This window comes from Eurosta solidaginis, chromosome 5 (genome assembly GCF_040869045.1).
Source record: "Eurosta solidaginis isolate ZX-2024a chromosome 5, ASM4086904v1, whole genome shotgun sequence".
NCBI classification, from domain to species: Eukaryota; Metazoa; Arthropoda; class Insecta; order Diptera; family Tephritidae; genus Eurosta; species Eurosta solidaginis.
The window spans coordinates 105167430-105182472 of record NC_090323.1 but is presented as its reverse complement, the minus strand read 5'-3'; the positions used below and the strand labels follow the sequence as shown (position 1 = coordinate 105182472).

Below are 15043 nucleotides of genomic sequence, written 5' to 3'. Positions count from 1 at the left end.
GCGCGTGCTTAAATTTTAAATAATCAATTAGTTAGTCCCAAGTACACGGTTTGCCTTAAATTGAAATATTGCGCCCCACCTTTATAGTTTTATATCCCAAAATTCTTTTACAAGAGCTATTGGTAAAGTTTTTTAGTCAAAATTCAACAAGATTATGTCTGTATTAAAGGAAAAATTGCCTTCTATTTTTTGGTCCATTTAAATAAAAGTAGTCCTTAAAATTTTTTTATCATATTTTTATTTTAATTCAAGTCATTCTTAGTTTTACGTTTTCATTTAAGTATATAAACATTTCGAGAACATAAAACAATAGTATGCTCCAGATAAAGGTATTGACGCCTTTTCGATCCATCTATCATTCTGTTCATCGTAAACTGAAACATGATCTTTATTGACGTCATTCGTATATATGCCTTCGGTAGCCTATAATTGATTATCCATAGAAATGCAACGACTCGTCCAACGTCCAGCATTAAAAGAACAAATCTTAGTACATTCATGTCTTTGTGGAGCGTAACGTACCACTGTTTCATGGTCTGCTTCACTAGGACCTCCGACAATAAATATATGTCCATTGAGCACAAGCGCACCATGAAACAACGTGACATCATAATTTTTCCCAAATTATTAAATAAATTATAAAATTAAAAAATTGCTTCAAATAAATGTTTTCATACATTTAAAAAAGCAATATGGGCAATCCCCGATGATTAAAATCATACAAACAGACAAAATTGGTTAATTCGTTGTAGTTCTATAAATAGAACGAAAACAGCAACAAAACCAAAGTTTCTTTGAAAACCGCCGTACCAAGCATAGCTTTAACACATAATTGCATACGAAGTATGCAATGTGTAAAAGATTAAAATATGCAAAAAGAAGGCAATTGGGACAAACTTTACAACAGGCATGACGTAGCTGAATGCGTTTATAACCATTTCAACTATCGTAGGAGTGCGAGTTCGACTCCCACTCCGGGGAGAAAAGGCTTTGAAGAGATTTACAAGGTATAATCGAAACAGCTGTCGCCTTGTCCGTCCTGATGTCACGTTGTTTAAATTTTTCCCAAATTATTAAATAAATTATAAAATTAAAAAATTGCTTCAAATAAATGTTTTCATACATTTAAAAAAGCAATATGGGCAATCCCCGATTATTAAAATCATACAAACAGACAAAATTGGTTAATTCGTTGTAGTTCTATAAATAGAACGAAAACAGCAACAAAACCAAAGTTTCTTTGAAAACCGCCGTACCAAGCATAGCTTTAACACATAATTGCATACGAAGTATGCAATGGGTAAAAGATTAAAATATGCAAAAAGAAGGCAATTGGGGAAAAACTTTACAACAGGCATGACGCAGCTGTATGCGTTTATAACCATTTCAACTATCGTAGGAGTGCGAGTTCGACTCCCACTCCCGGGAGAAAAGGCTTTGAAGAGATTTACAAGGTATAATAGAAACAGCTGTCGCCTTGTCCGTCCTGATGTCACGTTGTTTAAATTTTTCCCAAATTATTAAATAAATTATAAAATTAAAAAATTGCTTCAAATAAATGTTTTCATACATTTAAAAAAGCAATATGGGCAATCCCCGATTATTAAAATCATACAAACAGACAAAATTGGTTAATTCGTTGTAGTTCTATAAATAGAACGAAAACAGCAACAAAACCAAAGTTTCTTTGAAAACCGCCGTACCAAGCATAGCTTTAACACATAATTGCATACGAAGTATGCAATGTGTAAAAGATTAAAATATGCAAAAAGAAGGCAATTGGGAAAAACTTTACAACAGGCATGACGTAGCTAAATGCGTTTATAACCATTTAAACTATCGTAGGAGTGCGAGTTCGACTCCCACTCCCGGGAGAAAAGGCTTTGAAGAGATTTACAAGGTATAATAGAAACAGCTGTCGCCTTGTCCGTCCTGATGTCACGTTGTTTAAATTTTTCCCAAATTATTAAATAAATTATAAAATTAAAAAATGGCTTCAAATAAATGTTTTCATACAGTTAAAAAAGCAATATGGGCAATCCCCGATTATTAAAATCATACAAACAGACAAAATTGGTTAATTCGTTCTAGTTCTATAAATAGAACGAAAACAGCAACAAAACCAAAGTTTCTTTGAAAACCGCCGTACCAAGCATAGCTTTAACACATAATTGCATACGAAGTATGCAATGTGTAAAAGATTAAAATATGCAAAAAGAAGGCAATTGGGAAAAACGTTACAACAGGCATGACGTAGCTGAATGCGTTTATAACCATTTCAACTATCGTAGGAGTGCGAGTTCGACTCCCACTCCCGGGAGAAAAGGCTTTGAAGAGATTTACAAGGTATAATCGAAACAGCTGTCGCCTTGTCCGTCCTGATGTCACGTTGTTTAAATTGTTCCCAAATTATTAAGTAACACTATCAATTTCGCCGATTTCAATTTGATGATAAATTCCTTTGTCAGTCTTGAATAACTCTTTAAAACAAGGGCATGCCGACGACAGAATCGAACGGTGAGCTGGTACTAAAACACATAGATGAATGTGCTCTGAGACTCCAGCTCCGATTCCATGTTTAAATCATTATTTTGTAACAGCTGGTGTAGTTTGTTGGGAGCAAAATTCAAAGTTGTGCATTTTGCATTACGTTCATGAAGTTTTTCAATTCATTTTCGAAAATTTTCCGATTTAACAGCTCACAATGAGCTTCACTCTGTAAGACGTATGCTCGCTGCAAAGTGTATACGGATATATGTTCTATAATGAAATGAGCACAACATGACACAGTAGACTCCAATAGTAACTCCATAGCTGCTTTCAAAATTTTGTCCACATTGTCGATGGTTATGAGTGGTTTTCCGGTCTAGCAGAAAATGATTAAGCGTTCAAATGTAACACTATCAATTTCGCCGATTTCAATTTGAGGACAAATTCCTTTGTCAGTCTTGAATAACTCCTTAAAATAAGGACATGCCGACGACACGGTGAGCTGGTACTAAAGCACATAGATGAATGGATTAGCAACTCTTTGTTTCGAGAGAGCGCTGTCAAAATGCAAATTTTTTATAACATTTGTCAATGATGCCACTCCAAACAAAAATGAGTAGATCTGAATATGGGGATTTTCGACATACATTTCGGCGATTATAGTTTCAATCATTTAATAAAATGATAGTCGTAAAATATTATTATCTTTATACTTATTTTACAATAATACGACTAATTAGAGTCAAATATAAACAAATCTAAGTAAAATTTATATTTTGATTAAATTTATTAGTCAAATATTGTAACGCATTTAACTCACAGTGAAAACCATATATTCTTTTGAAATTTCAGTAAATCGGACATATGATATAATTGTTAACATCATTTAATGGTAGGGCTTATCCTACATGTGTGACGTTCCAGGTTCTGTGATCAAAATGGACTGGTTGCATCGGGACTTCATTATTACAAAACCTGTTTTTAGTGATAACTTTTGAATGGGAAATAATATTTACCCTCCGCCTTCGAACTAATAATATTTACATTAAACAAATATTTTTAGCCTTTTCCCATAATTTTTGAACGTATTTCCACAGTTGTAGGTCAAACTAAAGTTTACCGAAATTTTTGGACCGTTTTTCATTTTAGCTGGCAAATTTTTTGTTCTGGCAGCCGCTTCTTTGCTAAAGCATTTGGGCTTGATAACTTAAACGTTACATCGATTAAGTTTTGTCCATCAAAATGGTAATAGATTTGAAAAATAAAATTTTCCGTGCAGCATTTAGCTGCATCGCTATTGGCCTCAACTGTTTCTGAATGTGAAATAACTCCCATAGCCGTTGGAAATTAGTTTGAGTACCTCGATTTAATGATTAAAGCCTGCTTTGTTGTTTTTAAAAACACAATCAACATTTTTTATGACGGCTTCCTAAATGAGAATTGAAATATCTATATCTTCAGATTCATCTTCTGTAGGGGTAGTGCCTAAATTTGAAACTTCATTTCGCCTTACGTTACCAGACCCAGTTCTGATATTTGAAACAGATTCGTTCTTAATATTGCGACCACTAGATGTATTATGGTCTTCATCCATAGTTAGTCAATAGTTTGCTTTCTGTTTAGCCTATCAGTTTTTTTTTATTCAAAAATTTTCTTATTTTATATTTGTTTGTATTGGAAATAATTCGAAATACTGGGATTTCAAGCCAATGGCTGACGGCATGATTCAATCACAAGAGGTTTGCTCGAAAGACACATTTTTTGACAATTGCAGCCATTTTGCTCCCAAATCGAATTGACATCCGTTAACTGTGTTGTTTCTTTGCAATTTTTGGAAAAATTTTAGAAGTAGAAATAGGAAGCAATCAGTTTACAAATACCCGATAAGTACTAAACTGCATAATTCCTTAGAACATTTATTTTAATTTTATGATGAATTTATTAACTATGCCATGAACTATTAGTGTGGCTGAACATAGGTTTTATGAAAAGTACGGACACCAAGGAATCGTGCACTTTCGTAAACATATGAACATACGAACCCTAAACCACTTCAAAATTCATCGATCAGCGTCAGAGAGTCGACTAGTAAATTGATTCAGGTAAAAATGTCATTAGTAAATAATGGAGATGCCATAACGAAATATTGGTACATTGAGCATGTTAACTTATTCATTCCGTATGTTCGGAACATTCGTTTCCATTTAAGAATTTGGAGAATCGGTTTATATTTTCAATATTATATATATTTGGACCTCGTGTGGTAGTAACAAACGAACGTGTTCCGAATATTCTAAATTAACGTTTTATCCGCAACACTTCTATGAATACTTAACGTAAAGGAGCTTTCCGAAATTTCAGAATAAAAAGGTAAATACTCCCTGTGTAGCAGGACCGCATAAAAGCTGAACTCTTCTGTCAAAGTCTAGACCGGAATATAAAGTTCTAAGACAACAAGTAATTTTTTTTTTGTCAGACCATGTCTGCTGCGTTTTCAATATCGTTGTAGGGAGTTTTTGAAACAAATTTGGATATAGTGTATTTTTGAATAAAACTCTAAACCAACATAGCTCTTTATCAATTCACGAAATATTTAGTAGAAAATGAATTATTTCCTCCAAAACCTGTTGACATTTACAAATTTATTATCACTACTAATATACTACTAAGGTACTTTTCTACTAAAATTTTCGCTAAAGGGGATTGAATTATTACCCGTTTTCCTTACTTTGTAAAATCAACCCGTCCAGATTTCTCAGTTCGGGAGTGTCAAAGCTCTACCGTCATTGAAGAACAAACCTCTAGTTGAAGCAAATGCTTACAAAGCAACTGTGGTTTCTGGGGCCGTGCCCCCTTTGCACATTCTAGCACTTTAGCACCCTCACTCAGTACCAAGTTTCGCTGTTCTTATTGAACAACGCTAAACGAAAGGATTTCGAATGCAACTTTCCTCGGCCACACAAATCACGTACCGAAGTTATCAATGCGTTTTTCCAATCCAACGACCGAATGGAATACACCGATTTTCTTCTGAGATCAAAGAACAGTTTGTGAATATTGTAGCGCATTCCTAAAAAAGTATCCATGAAAGATCCTGCAAAGAAAAAGAGAAAAGGAACAAGATATTAGATCAAGCGTCAATGGGCATTGCAAAGGTGTGACAACTGACAGCGCGGCCGACGCCGCAGTTGGAGCACCCCTTTTCGATGCCGGTACCAAAGAGTATATATTTGTTAAGAGGCGTCACTCGATACTTTGTTGTTGCCAAAGCAACCCTGTCATGTCGAATGTGATTCTCAAGGAAGTTTTGTTTATTTTTTTTTAATTGAATCCTATATAGTTATGCGGTAAAGTGACTTTGCATAATTACGATTTTTGGAAAGAGAATTAATTAATTAATTTAATACAATCAGTAAAATAAACACAAATACCCCACGAAAATGTATAGAAAGCGTTTTTATAAATACATCTGATAAAAAAAAAAACAACGACTACCTTGAGAAAACATCGAGTAATTTGCTTTGGCAACAACAAAAGTATCGAGTGACGCCTCTTCACAATATATACTCTTTGCCGGTACACACGATAAAAAAAAATTGATACTCCATCCATATATGTATTTACATAGCTGCAACTCCGGGATATCCATACCATCCACCTGAAAATAAAAAGAAAATTAATTAATAATAACAAATAAGGGAATATTAAATTACCAATTACTAACTTTAAATTTTACTTACCATTCATGATCACCAAACCAAAAGACCAACCGTAATCCAGCCACGCGCCGTAGTCAAAGAATATGACAACGGGAAAAATCTTTAGATTTTAGTCCCGTTTGTTTCAATTCATGATAATTTACATTCTATATACGAGTGTGTATGGATGTTTGTTTTTTCTTCGTTTTTGCCTTTGCTGCCGGTACACTTGTACCAGTGCACGGACTTTTAAAGGAAAAATGTTGGTAGACAAAAAATGAAAATAGTAGTAGTTGGCAGATTTTCATTCAACAAAACGAAAACAATAGCTACAGTTTTATATTTGTATAAAACAATTATTATTTATTGTAAAACAAAGATGCACATTTCCCGTATTCCCATGTACCAAAAATACTGCCACAGATAACCGAATTCGGCAGTTATCGTTTTACTTACAGCTTTTATTTTCGTTCAAATTATGTAAAAAAAATGATGAAAATAGCGCCGCAATATATTTATTTCATAAACAAATTTATTTCTTGTTTTAATCTGTTCACAAATTTTTCAAAATGGATTGGTTTGGCCAGTATCACCTCTTAATGTTAGTTGGGGGTACTCGGCAATTAAATATATTGAAATGTTGGTAGAATTTTGGGATTTGGTGATAGAAGTAGTCGAAGAAAGGAAAATGGGTCAACAAGTTGGTAAATCTACCAATGCGGTAAAGTCCGTGCATTGGCTATTTGTATACTTATACCAACGTATGTATTTGCCTATTTTTTAGTATTGCGTCAAATAACGCACGCTGGTACCGAAAAGCCGCAAGAGAAACAAAATCGGGATGGGCCTTTTTGACCCATACTGACGCCTCGGGCAGTCCCAAAACATACTTATGCTCAAAGATAAAGGCAAAAACCTCCTTAAGAATTAATTGTGTTCTCATTTACAAAAAGAAACAAAAAACAACAAAAATTTTTTTTTGATTTTTCGATTTTTTTTGCCGTCGGTACTGCTTGTTTTTTTGGCTGGGGCAGGAATTGTTGTTTTTCAACAACAAACATCATGAGCACTCCTGATTTAAGGCTTCGGTACAAAAAACAAGAACCGGACTCCCGAAATGGACAAGTCTCGAAATGAGAAAAAATCAACTTTTTCTACGGCACTAGTGAGCCAATTCGAATGACAAAATACATATATGTATATATAAATTCGCACTCCACAAACCCACCATACCAGCTATCAGCTGATCAAAAAACACACGACAGGGTTGCACTTCACATAATGGTACATGCAGATAGAACCCGTCGTGAAAAGCGTCGCAATTCTGTAAATTCATTTCAGGGGATGGTTATGAGCTTTCGCACAATGTTAAGTGCATCATTTCGTTTTCTCATTTACGCTCGGCTTAACTCGCTTTCGTTTGCACTTGAATTTATTTATTTTAACATACGTTTTTTTTTAATAAAATAACAGTTTTTCACAACTCGCAACTTCGTTTCGCTGAAAAGAAAAACCTCGCTCCACGCAATAATAAAATATCTACTGACTTACTTAAATACACACGCAATGGTTTGAGTGGGTGGCTTGGAATCACGTCTGTTCCAACCTCCCACACACCGCAATCCTACAAGTTGTGTTAAGTATGCATCAGCTGCTCGAAACGACGTCCATTCCGACAGCACTAACTAATAATATAATACATAATTTATAAAATATATGCACTGTAGCGAAACCGCGCCGCACCCAACCAACCGCACGGCCACTCGCCCCGGAACACCTCCAAGATGCCCCGCCTCGTCGAACAAAATGCAGTCGCCCCGAGAGCGTACGATGCGTAAGACGCTGGAGCGGAGACCTTGGCGTCTTCGTCCAGAGCTGGAAAACCCCAAAAACTGCGAGTCTGGAACGGAGACCTCAGCCTCTTCGTCCAGCACAACGACCACTGTTTTTCTTTTTGCACCTTTACGGAATTTATATATTTAAGAATTGTTTATAATCAAAGGCAAGAAATATTTACTTACCTCATTTTTTTAATACTCATTTCATCCCAGCTTGGGTGGCATGCTACGGTTGGGAAGGGCTCCCAACCACCCGCGACGGTGGCGAAAGGCTCCATCTAGGTTAAGTTTAGTTATAAGCCTTATATTCATTTCCCTCGTTTCAGCGGAGATCGTTTTTGGAAAGCGATGTTGCAATATATAGAGATCGCAAGGGGGAGGGGCATGTTTGGGCAGGATGCCTAACTCTTCCGCATCTGATTTCGACCACTCTAATGGAACTCGATACTCGATTTATTTTCCAGCCACCCACACCATCACCGCCACATGCATGTGCATGCATGTACATGCACGTGTATGTGTGCTTTTTGTTAGCACTCATTCATATGCATGTCGGGGTATATGTGTGGGTGCCTTTCCCCTCCAAAACGGAGGATTTTGCGGGTCAACGGTTGTCGTTTTCGATACAACCGGCCTCTTGGATTTTAGCAGCCAACCATCATTCATTCATTTAATAAAAAGAATAATTTTCTATCGCTGAACTTTCTTTTTATACAGAAATTTGTTAACTTACACATACACGATTTTACTAATACAATTAAACTAAAAGTGTTTACATTACAAATATGGATATGTAAAGTCAGCAATTATTTATTTATTCATATTATAATCTAGAATAATCAGAACCTCCTTACAGACTATTTACAAATGTATCTTAATTAATAAATATTAAATATTCAAATTATTTCATTCAATAGCAGTTTAAACCTAAATTTATTTAATGCAAAATCAATATCTATAGAATACAGCAAATTAAACTCCCTCATTACCCTAGCAATTGGAGAATTGGAAGCATAACTCGTTCTAAATTTATCTAACCAGAAAAAATCGTGACATCGAAGGGTTCGCGATGGTACATTGAACCGTATACGTTCAAAAAGATAGGGCGAGTCAACCGTCCCATTGATGACATTATATAAAAATGTCAATGAAAACTTTGATCTTCTACTCACTAAAGATTTCAGGTTAATTAAAAGACACCTAGAACTGTATGTTGGAACAGGATCGTGAAAACGCAAAGACCGGAGGGCAAATCGCAGAAAAATTTTTTTCAAATACGCTCAAGTCGGTCTATATGGCAGGCATGGTACGGCCTCCAAATGAAAACTGCATATTCTAGTTTAGACCGCACTAGGGTTGTAAATAAAAGTTTTAAAGTATAAGGATCACTAAAATCCATACTGAAACGGCGAATGAACGCGAGTGTGGAATAAGACTTAGCAATGACATAATTAATCTGACTGTGAAATAGAAACTTCGCATCAAAGACTATACCAAGATCTGATATTTCATCAACAACCCTCAGCGTAGAGTTCCCAATATGATAAGAACCAGGAAGAACATTTCGAGTTTTAGCAAAGGTAATACTAAAACATTTACTTATATTTAAAACAGACGATTCCATCTACACCAGCCCATTACGTTATCAAGATCAGCTTGGAGCATAGTGGACTCAGATTGAGTCGTGATTGATGCAAAAATCATCAAGTCATCAGCATAGAATAAGAATTCAGCATAACTGAAACAATGACGTATGTCATTAATAAAGATAAGAAATAATAAGGGACCCAACACACTCCCTTGGGGTACACTAGAAGTGGCAGTAAACGACCGCTAACAAATACCATCTACCACAACAACACACCCTGCAAAAATCACACGAAATTTTGACAGGGGTGACGATTTGGAATGAAAAATTCTCCAAATGAAATAGCATGTTGACAAATTTAGCTTTCCCACAATGTATCGTGCTCTCTCGCACCTATTATTTTTATAGGGATAGCAAAATACGTAATTTTTGCGTTCAAAAAAATCCGCCATTTCTAATTCAGCAGAGACAGCAAAACATTTGGTGGTCGAAAATTTTTTCAATTTTGAGAGTTTTAAATGGAATATCTCCGGAAAGATGTAAAATTAAGAGGGAGTTCTCCAGATCACATATATATATATTTTAAAGTGCGCAAACTTATAATTTAAAAGTTATTTGGTGTTAAAGTTTGCAAATTTCTATACAAATTTTATATGTGTATACGTATATACATGTGGCAGCACAGATTGTAATGTCATCAATAAAATATATGTATATATATATATATATGTGCATGTTGCTACAAAAGCGCGATTTATTTAATAAAAACATTTATAATAAGTGAAAACAATGCAAAAATGAAATGTGAAATATACAAAAATGCAATTTAAGTTTATCGTTGCCAATTTATATAGATGTGTATGTGGATTAAGGTTTTGAAAGATGTGTGAATTGTAATTTAAAGTGCTATAGAAATTTGCTAAATTTGCAAACTTTAACAACAAATAACTTTTAAATTATAAGTTTGCACACTTTAAAATATATATATTTGTGATCGGGAGAACTCCCTCTTTCATTTGATACCAAGTTTTACCCCTAACTCGGGGGGTGCTATTCTAAAATTTTCCCAAAGTCTCTAATATACAATGATTTTTGCTGTTTATTTCGACAACAATTTTTTATTTGTTTTTTGTGCTCATCGAAAGACATCACAATTATGTAGCACCATGCCGCGAATTATGATAAAAGATGGTGTGTGGAGAAACGCTGAGGTAAGCATTTGACGCGACTGGTTACTCTTGGCCGTTTATTAACTAAATTCATAACTTTCAGGATGAAATCCTCAGCAGCTGTAATGAAATATGGTAAAAACCAGTGGTCACGTATTGCATAACTGCTGCACCGCAAATCTGCCAAGCAATGTAAGGCACGCTGGTACGAATGGCTTGATCCTAGCATAAAGAAGACAGAATGGTCATGGGAGAAGGATGAAAAGCTTTTGCATTTTGCCAAATTAATGCCAACACAATGGCGTACAATTGCGCCGATTATTTCAGAGGGTTAACTGGCACCAATTGTTCACACCAAATTGTTAGGTACAGGATTCGCCACGGGTAGGTGAGGTTGGCAATCACAACCCCTTGAATCATTTTGGTTGGCAGGTATGCCGCGGATATGTTCTTGGCACTTGTTATGATGCCACCAACACAACCTGGACAGACGCCAATGCTCAGTCAACCACCCAAGCCGGGTCAACCTCCAATACCCGGACACAATACAACTAATAATTTACAAATTTGCTGATGATTATTTTTGTGTTATTTTCTTTAGCAACCACCTGCACCTGTTACTGGTAAATATCAACAGCCGCAACAGTATGATCAAGCCCAACGCCGTTTAGATCCCGATCAGATGCCAAATCCGATAAGCGTTATCATTGAAAATCAAAATAGCGCTGGTGGTGCTTTTATTACTAATGAACAGGGTTTATTACCACCATTTGTGACCACAAAATATGTGGTAGAAGATCAGGGTAACTCCTCGCCACGTTACGTTAGGTATCGGTAATCGAAATTAATGTTTTCCTTGGCAATTACCTTGATCTTTCTTCTTTGCAGGTCGTCTTTGTATTGCATACCTGCAATAGCTGATTTATTAAAAACAACAGCTTTGTCCATTACACTTACCGTCTCACCAATGGCACGCACGGTTGAGGGTGAATATGAGCCACCCATTGTAAATTTTGGTGAATTGGGTGCAATTAGATGCAATCGTTGCAAGGCTCAATAGCAACTTGTAGATGCTGGTCGTCGTTTCCAATGTCTAATGTGTAAAGTAACAAGAGATGGTAAAAAAAATCTTTCACTTTTACTTGTGTTCATTGATCCATATTTTTTCTCAACAGTGCCAACTGCATATTTCCAACATTTGGGCCATACCGAACAGCGTGTCGATAAATATGAATGTCTTGAACTTATATTGGGTACATGAGTATTTGTGTAAAAAATGCTTGGGTACCGATAGCTCTCACGGTAAACCTCAACTCATATCCAACATCAATGCCTCGCATTCAATTGTGGCACTGTACGCACTACATTGGGTTCACGTAGTATTGACAAGCATATTGTTGATTCCAGTGGTAAGGCCACAATTTCAAATGATGGGGAAACTATTATGAAACCATTGGATATTGTGAATCCAGCCGTAAAACTCTAGTAGACATCGCCAAATCTCAAAATGCTGAGGTAAGTTTTTTGTTATATTAGAATGTGTAGAATAAAAATGTTTCTCTTATCAGGTCGGCGATGGCACCACTTCAGTAGTATTTTAAGCATGTGAAATCTTAAAACAAGTTAAGCCAGATGTTGAGGAAGGCGTGCATGCACGTATCATCATTAAAGATATACGTAAAGCATTACAATTATGCATGCTAAAATATGACATGGCTGTACATGTCGAAGCGCCAATCAAAGGAGCAACAAAGTGTTATTGGAAAAATGATCTGCCACAGCAATGTCCTCTAATGTCCAAGAGTATCAGAAAATTGTTGATGCTGAATGGCGTATTCTGTAGAATAAACTAGCTAAGTAAGGCGCCAATGTTGTGTTTTCTAAATTGCCAATTGGTGATGTTGATACACAGTATTTTGCCGATCGTGATATATTCTGTGCTGTTCATGTACCAGAAGAAGATTGGAAACGTAGAATGAAAGCCTGAAGGTTTAATGTGGCCACATAAATCGTTCCCGAGATGGTCGGGCTAGCACTTTAATGGTGCTGTGTTACTGGAGCGTACCGGATCTGTATCCGGCTAAAGGACCATCACATCGATAACACTCCCCAAAGCCTTCGGGGAGCAACCTTATCGCTACAAAAACAACAACAACATTGTGTCCAAATCCCGAAAAAAAAACTATAAAATTTGTGTCAGTGAAATGATAATTATTGCTTTTGGTTGTTAGTTTTGAGGCATCGTCATCGAGTTCCTTCTGATCGTATATGCCGGTTCTTTTGCATTCTTTTACATGCATAAAGTGCCGTTGAAGCCTTCCTCACCCTCTCCTCCACGTTGAGCTTCCATGAAAGCTTACTGTCTAGGATCATTCCTAGATAATTTGTGCAAGGTTTCTCCCGTAGGGTCGCCCCTCCTAACTTAGGCCTGGTCCTATTAGGGACCTGGTACCTCTTTGTAAACAAGACCATATGCAACGTCATCTGCGTAAACCGTAAGTTTTTCTGGTCCCTCGTAGAATCCCCTAAGCAGCTGGTTAATGACCAGCGTCCACAGCAGAGCTGATAGCACCCCTCCCTGCGGAGTGCCCCTGTCCACTAATTTCGTGGCCGCGTACAATCCCCATTGCGATGTAATCTTACTGCAGTTTAACATGTAGTCGATCCATCTGGGTAAGGCTGGATGTACTTTAACGTAATTAAGACCATCAATAATCGCTCATTTAGAAAGCCCCGGCAATGCTTAAGAAGACTTCTAGAGCATATTCCTTATATTCCAGGGCTTTTTCTATGCCTATTACCACCCTATGCAATGCGGAGTCTACTGACTTGCCTTTGGTGTACGCCTGTTGTGTTGTGGAGAGCAGCTTTTCATCCACTTTGGACTTTATGTACACATCTAGCAGCCTCTCAAAGGTTTTGAGCAGAAATGATGGTAAGCTATTGGGTCTATAATCTTTGGGATACACGTGACCGATCTTCCCCGCCTTTGGTAGTAAAGCTACACGAGCAGTTCTCCAAGAGTGCGGTACATGATTCAGTTTATGCACCCATCGAATATTATTTTAAGCCATCCCACGACTGCCCTACTTGAAACTTGTAGCATGGCCGGACATGTACCATCTGAGCCCGGCGATTTCACCACCACTACGAGGTCCTCAGTAGTGTAATTAGGCAGCATATATGAATGCAGCTGTTTCCTTACACAAATGACATCTTCAATTTACTTCATTGACCTACTTATAACTACAATGAAATTGGATATATTTATGAATGTTTTGACAGTGCACATTGACAAGCCGACGCTGTCGATTAGTCATGCTGTGACTCATTGAGTAAGGTTTAGCAACTGTTAACAGATACGACTCCCCGCCGAGTTTAACATAACTTATCTATGCCGCTATGACTTGCCAGTGTGTGGTTAATGTTTGGTTTTGCATAAAAAGTGCATAGAAAGTGAAAAGCATTCTGGTATATACATAAATACAAATACCTTGTATGTAAGGCTTATTCTGGTAATTCCACACCATCCACCTTAGGAAGAGTCATGTATAATTGAAAACAATTGTATATGACTGTTAAAGAGTCTTAATGGCCCACTTAAGGTTGGTTTGAGTTTACAAAATTTAATTGCCTTTAGTATTCTGTTGTAATTTATTGCATGGCGGTAACTTGATATGGACAATACAGAGTCTGTTTACATTTGTTTCACATGTGTTATTGTTTTTCCGATTTTGGTTTTTTTTTTTCATTTTACATTTAATGGCACATTCAATTGTAGTTTATGACATATTGGTGACTTGTATCCTTTGCTTTTATTTGCTTACATTTGTTTTACATAGGAAGTGTTATGCTGACTTTTATTTCATATATATATATATATTTTTTTTTTTCAGATTTTACATTTATGGCACATTCAATTGCTATTGTGTGCAAAAACAAGTAGGCATACATACATACATACGTTGGTTACAAATATGCCAACGGCAAAAGACAAAAGGACAGCGAAAAATCATACACACATGTGCCATGAATGGGAAAATCCTATGAATTGGAACAACGAGATGATATCGTACGATTTTTTTCCCGTTCTCTCCTTTACTACAGCGCGAGGCATGCGTACGCATATAAAAAAAAAGGTAAGTAATGGTAAAATTTCTTCAACTACTTTGGTTACTATTAAATGTATTTTCTTTTCTTTATTTCATCTTAGATTCGTGTTGATAGAAAAAATATCCAATTTGGGGGCATTTGCAAATT

At 36.2% G+C, this 15043-nt stretch overlaps 1 protein-coding gene and 1 long non-coding RNA gene across 4 annotated transcripts in view; one reads left to right on the top strand and one right to left on the bottom strand.

The window, feature by feature from the left end:
- Positions 1-15043, bottom strand: part of LOC137252907 (uncharacterized) — a 124006-nt gene that overhangs the window by 35195 nt on the left and 73768 nt on the right. The window lies entirely within an intron of this gene.
- Positions 11364-12021, top strand: LOC137252274 (protein transport protein Sec24C-like). Of its 2 annotated transcripts, none has more exons than XM_067787760.1 (3): positions 11364-11611; positions 11672-11901; positions 11959-12021. In XM_067787760.1, the coding sequence occupies exons 1-2, from the start codon at positions 11466-11468 to the stop codon at positions 11841-11843; spliced, it is 318 nt and encodes a 105-aa protein (XP_067643861.1). In that variant the 5' UTR covers positions 11364-11465; the 3' UTR covers positions 11844-11901; positions 11959-12021. The 2 variants fall into 2 exon arrangements, with proteins under 2 accessions (XP_067643861.1, XP_067643860.1); XM_067787759.1 differs by having other exon boundaries at positions 11364-11617.

Coding starts and splice junctions, on each gene's coding strand:
- LOC137252274 (XM_067787759.1), top strand. CDS start 11,466: ATGCCAAATCCGATAAGCGTTATCATTGAAAATCAAAATAGCGCTGGT. Junction 11,618..11,671: donor CCACGTTACGTTAGGTATCG/GTAATCGAAATT, acceptor TCTTCTTTGCAG/GTCGTCTTTGTATTGCATAC.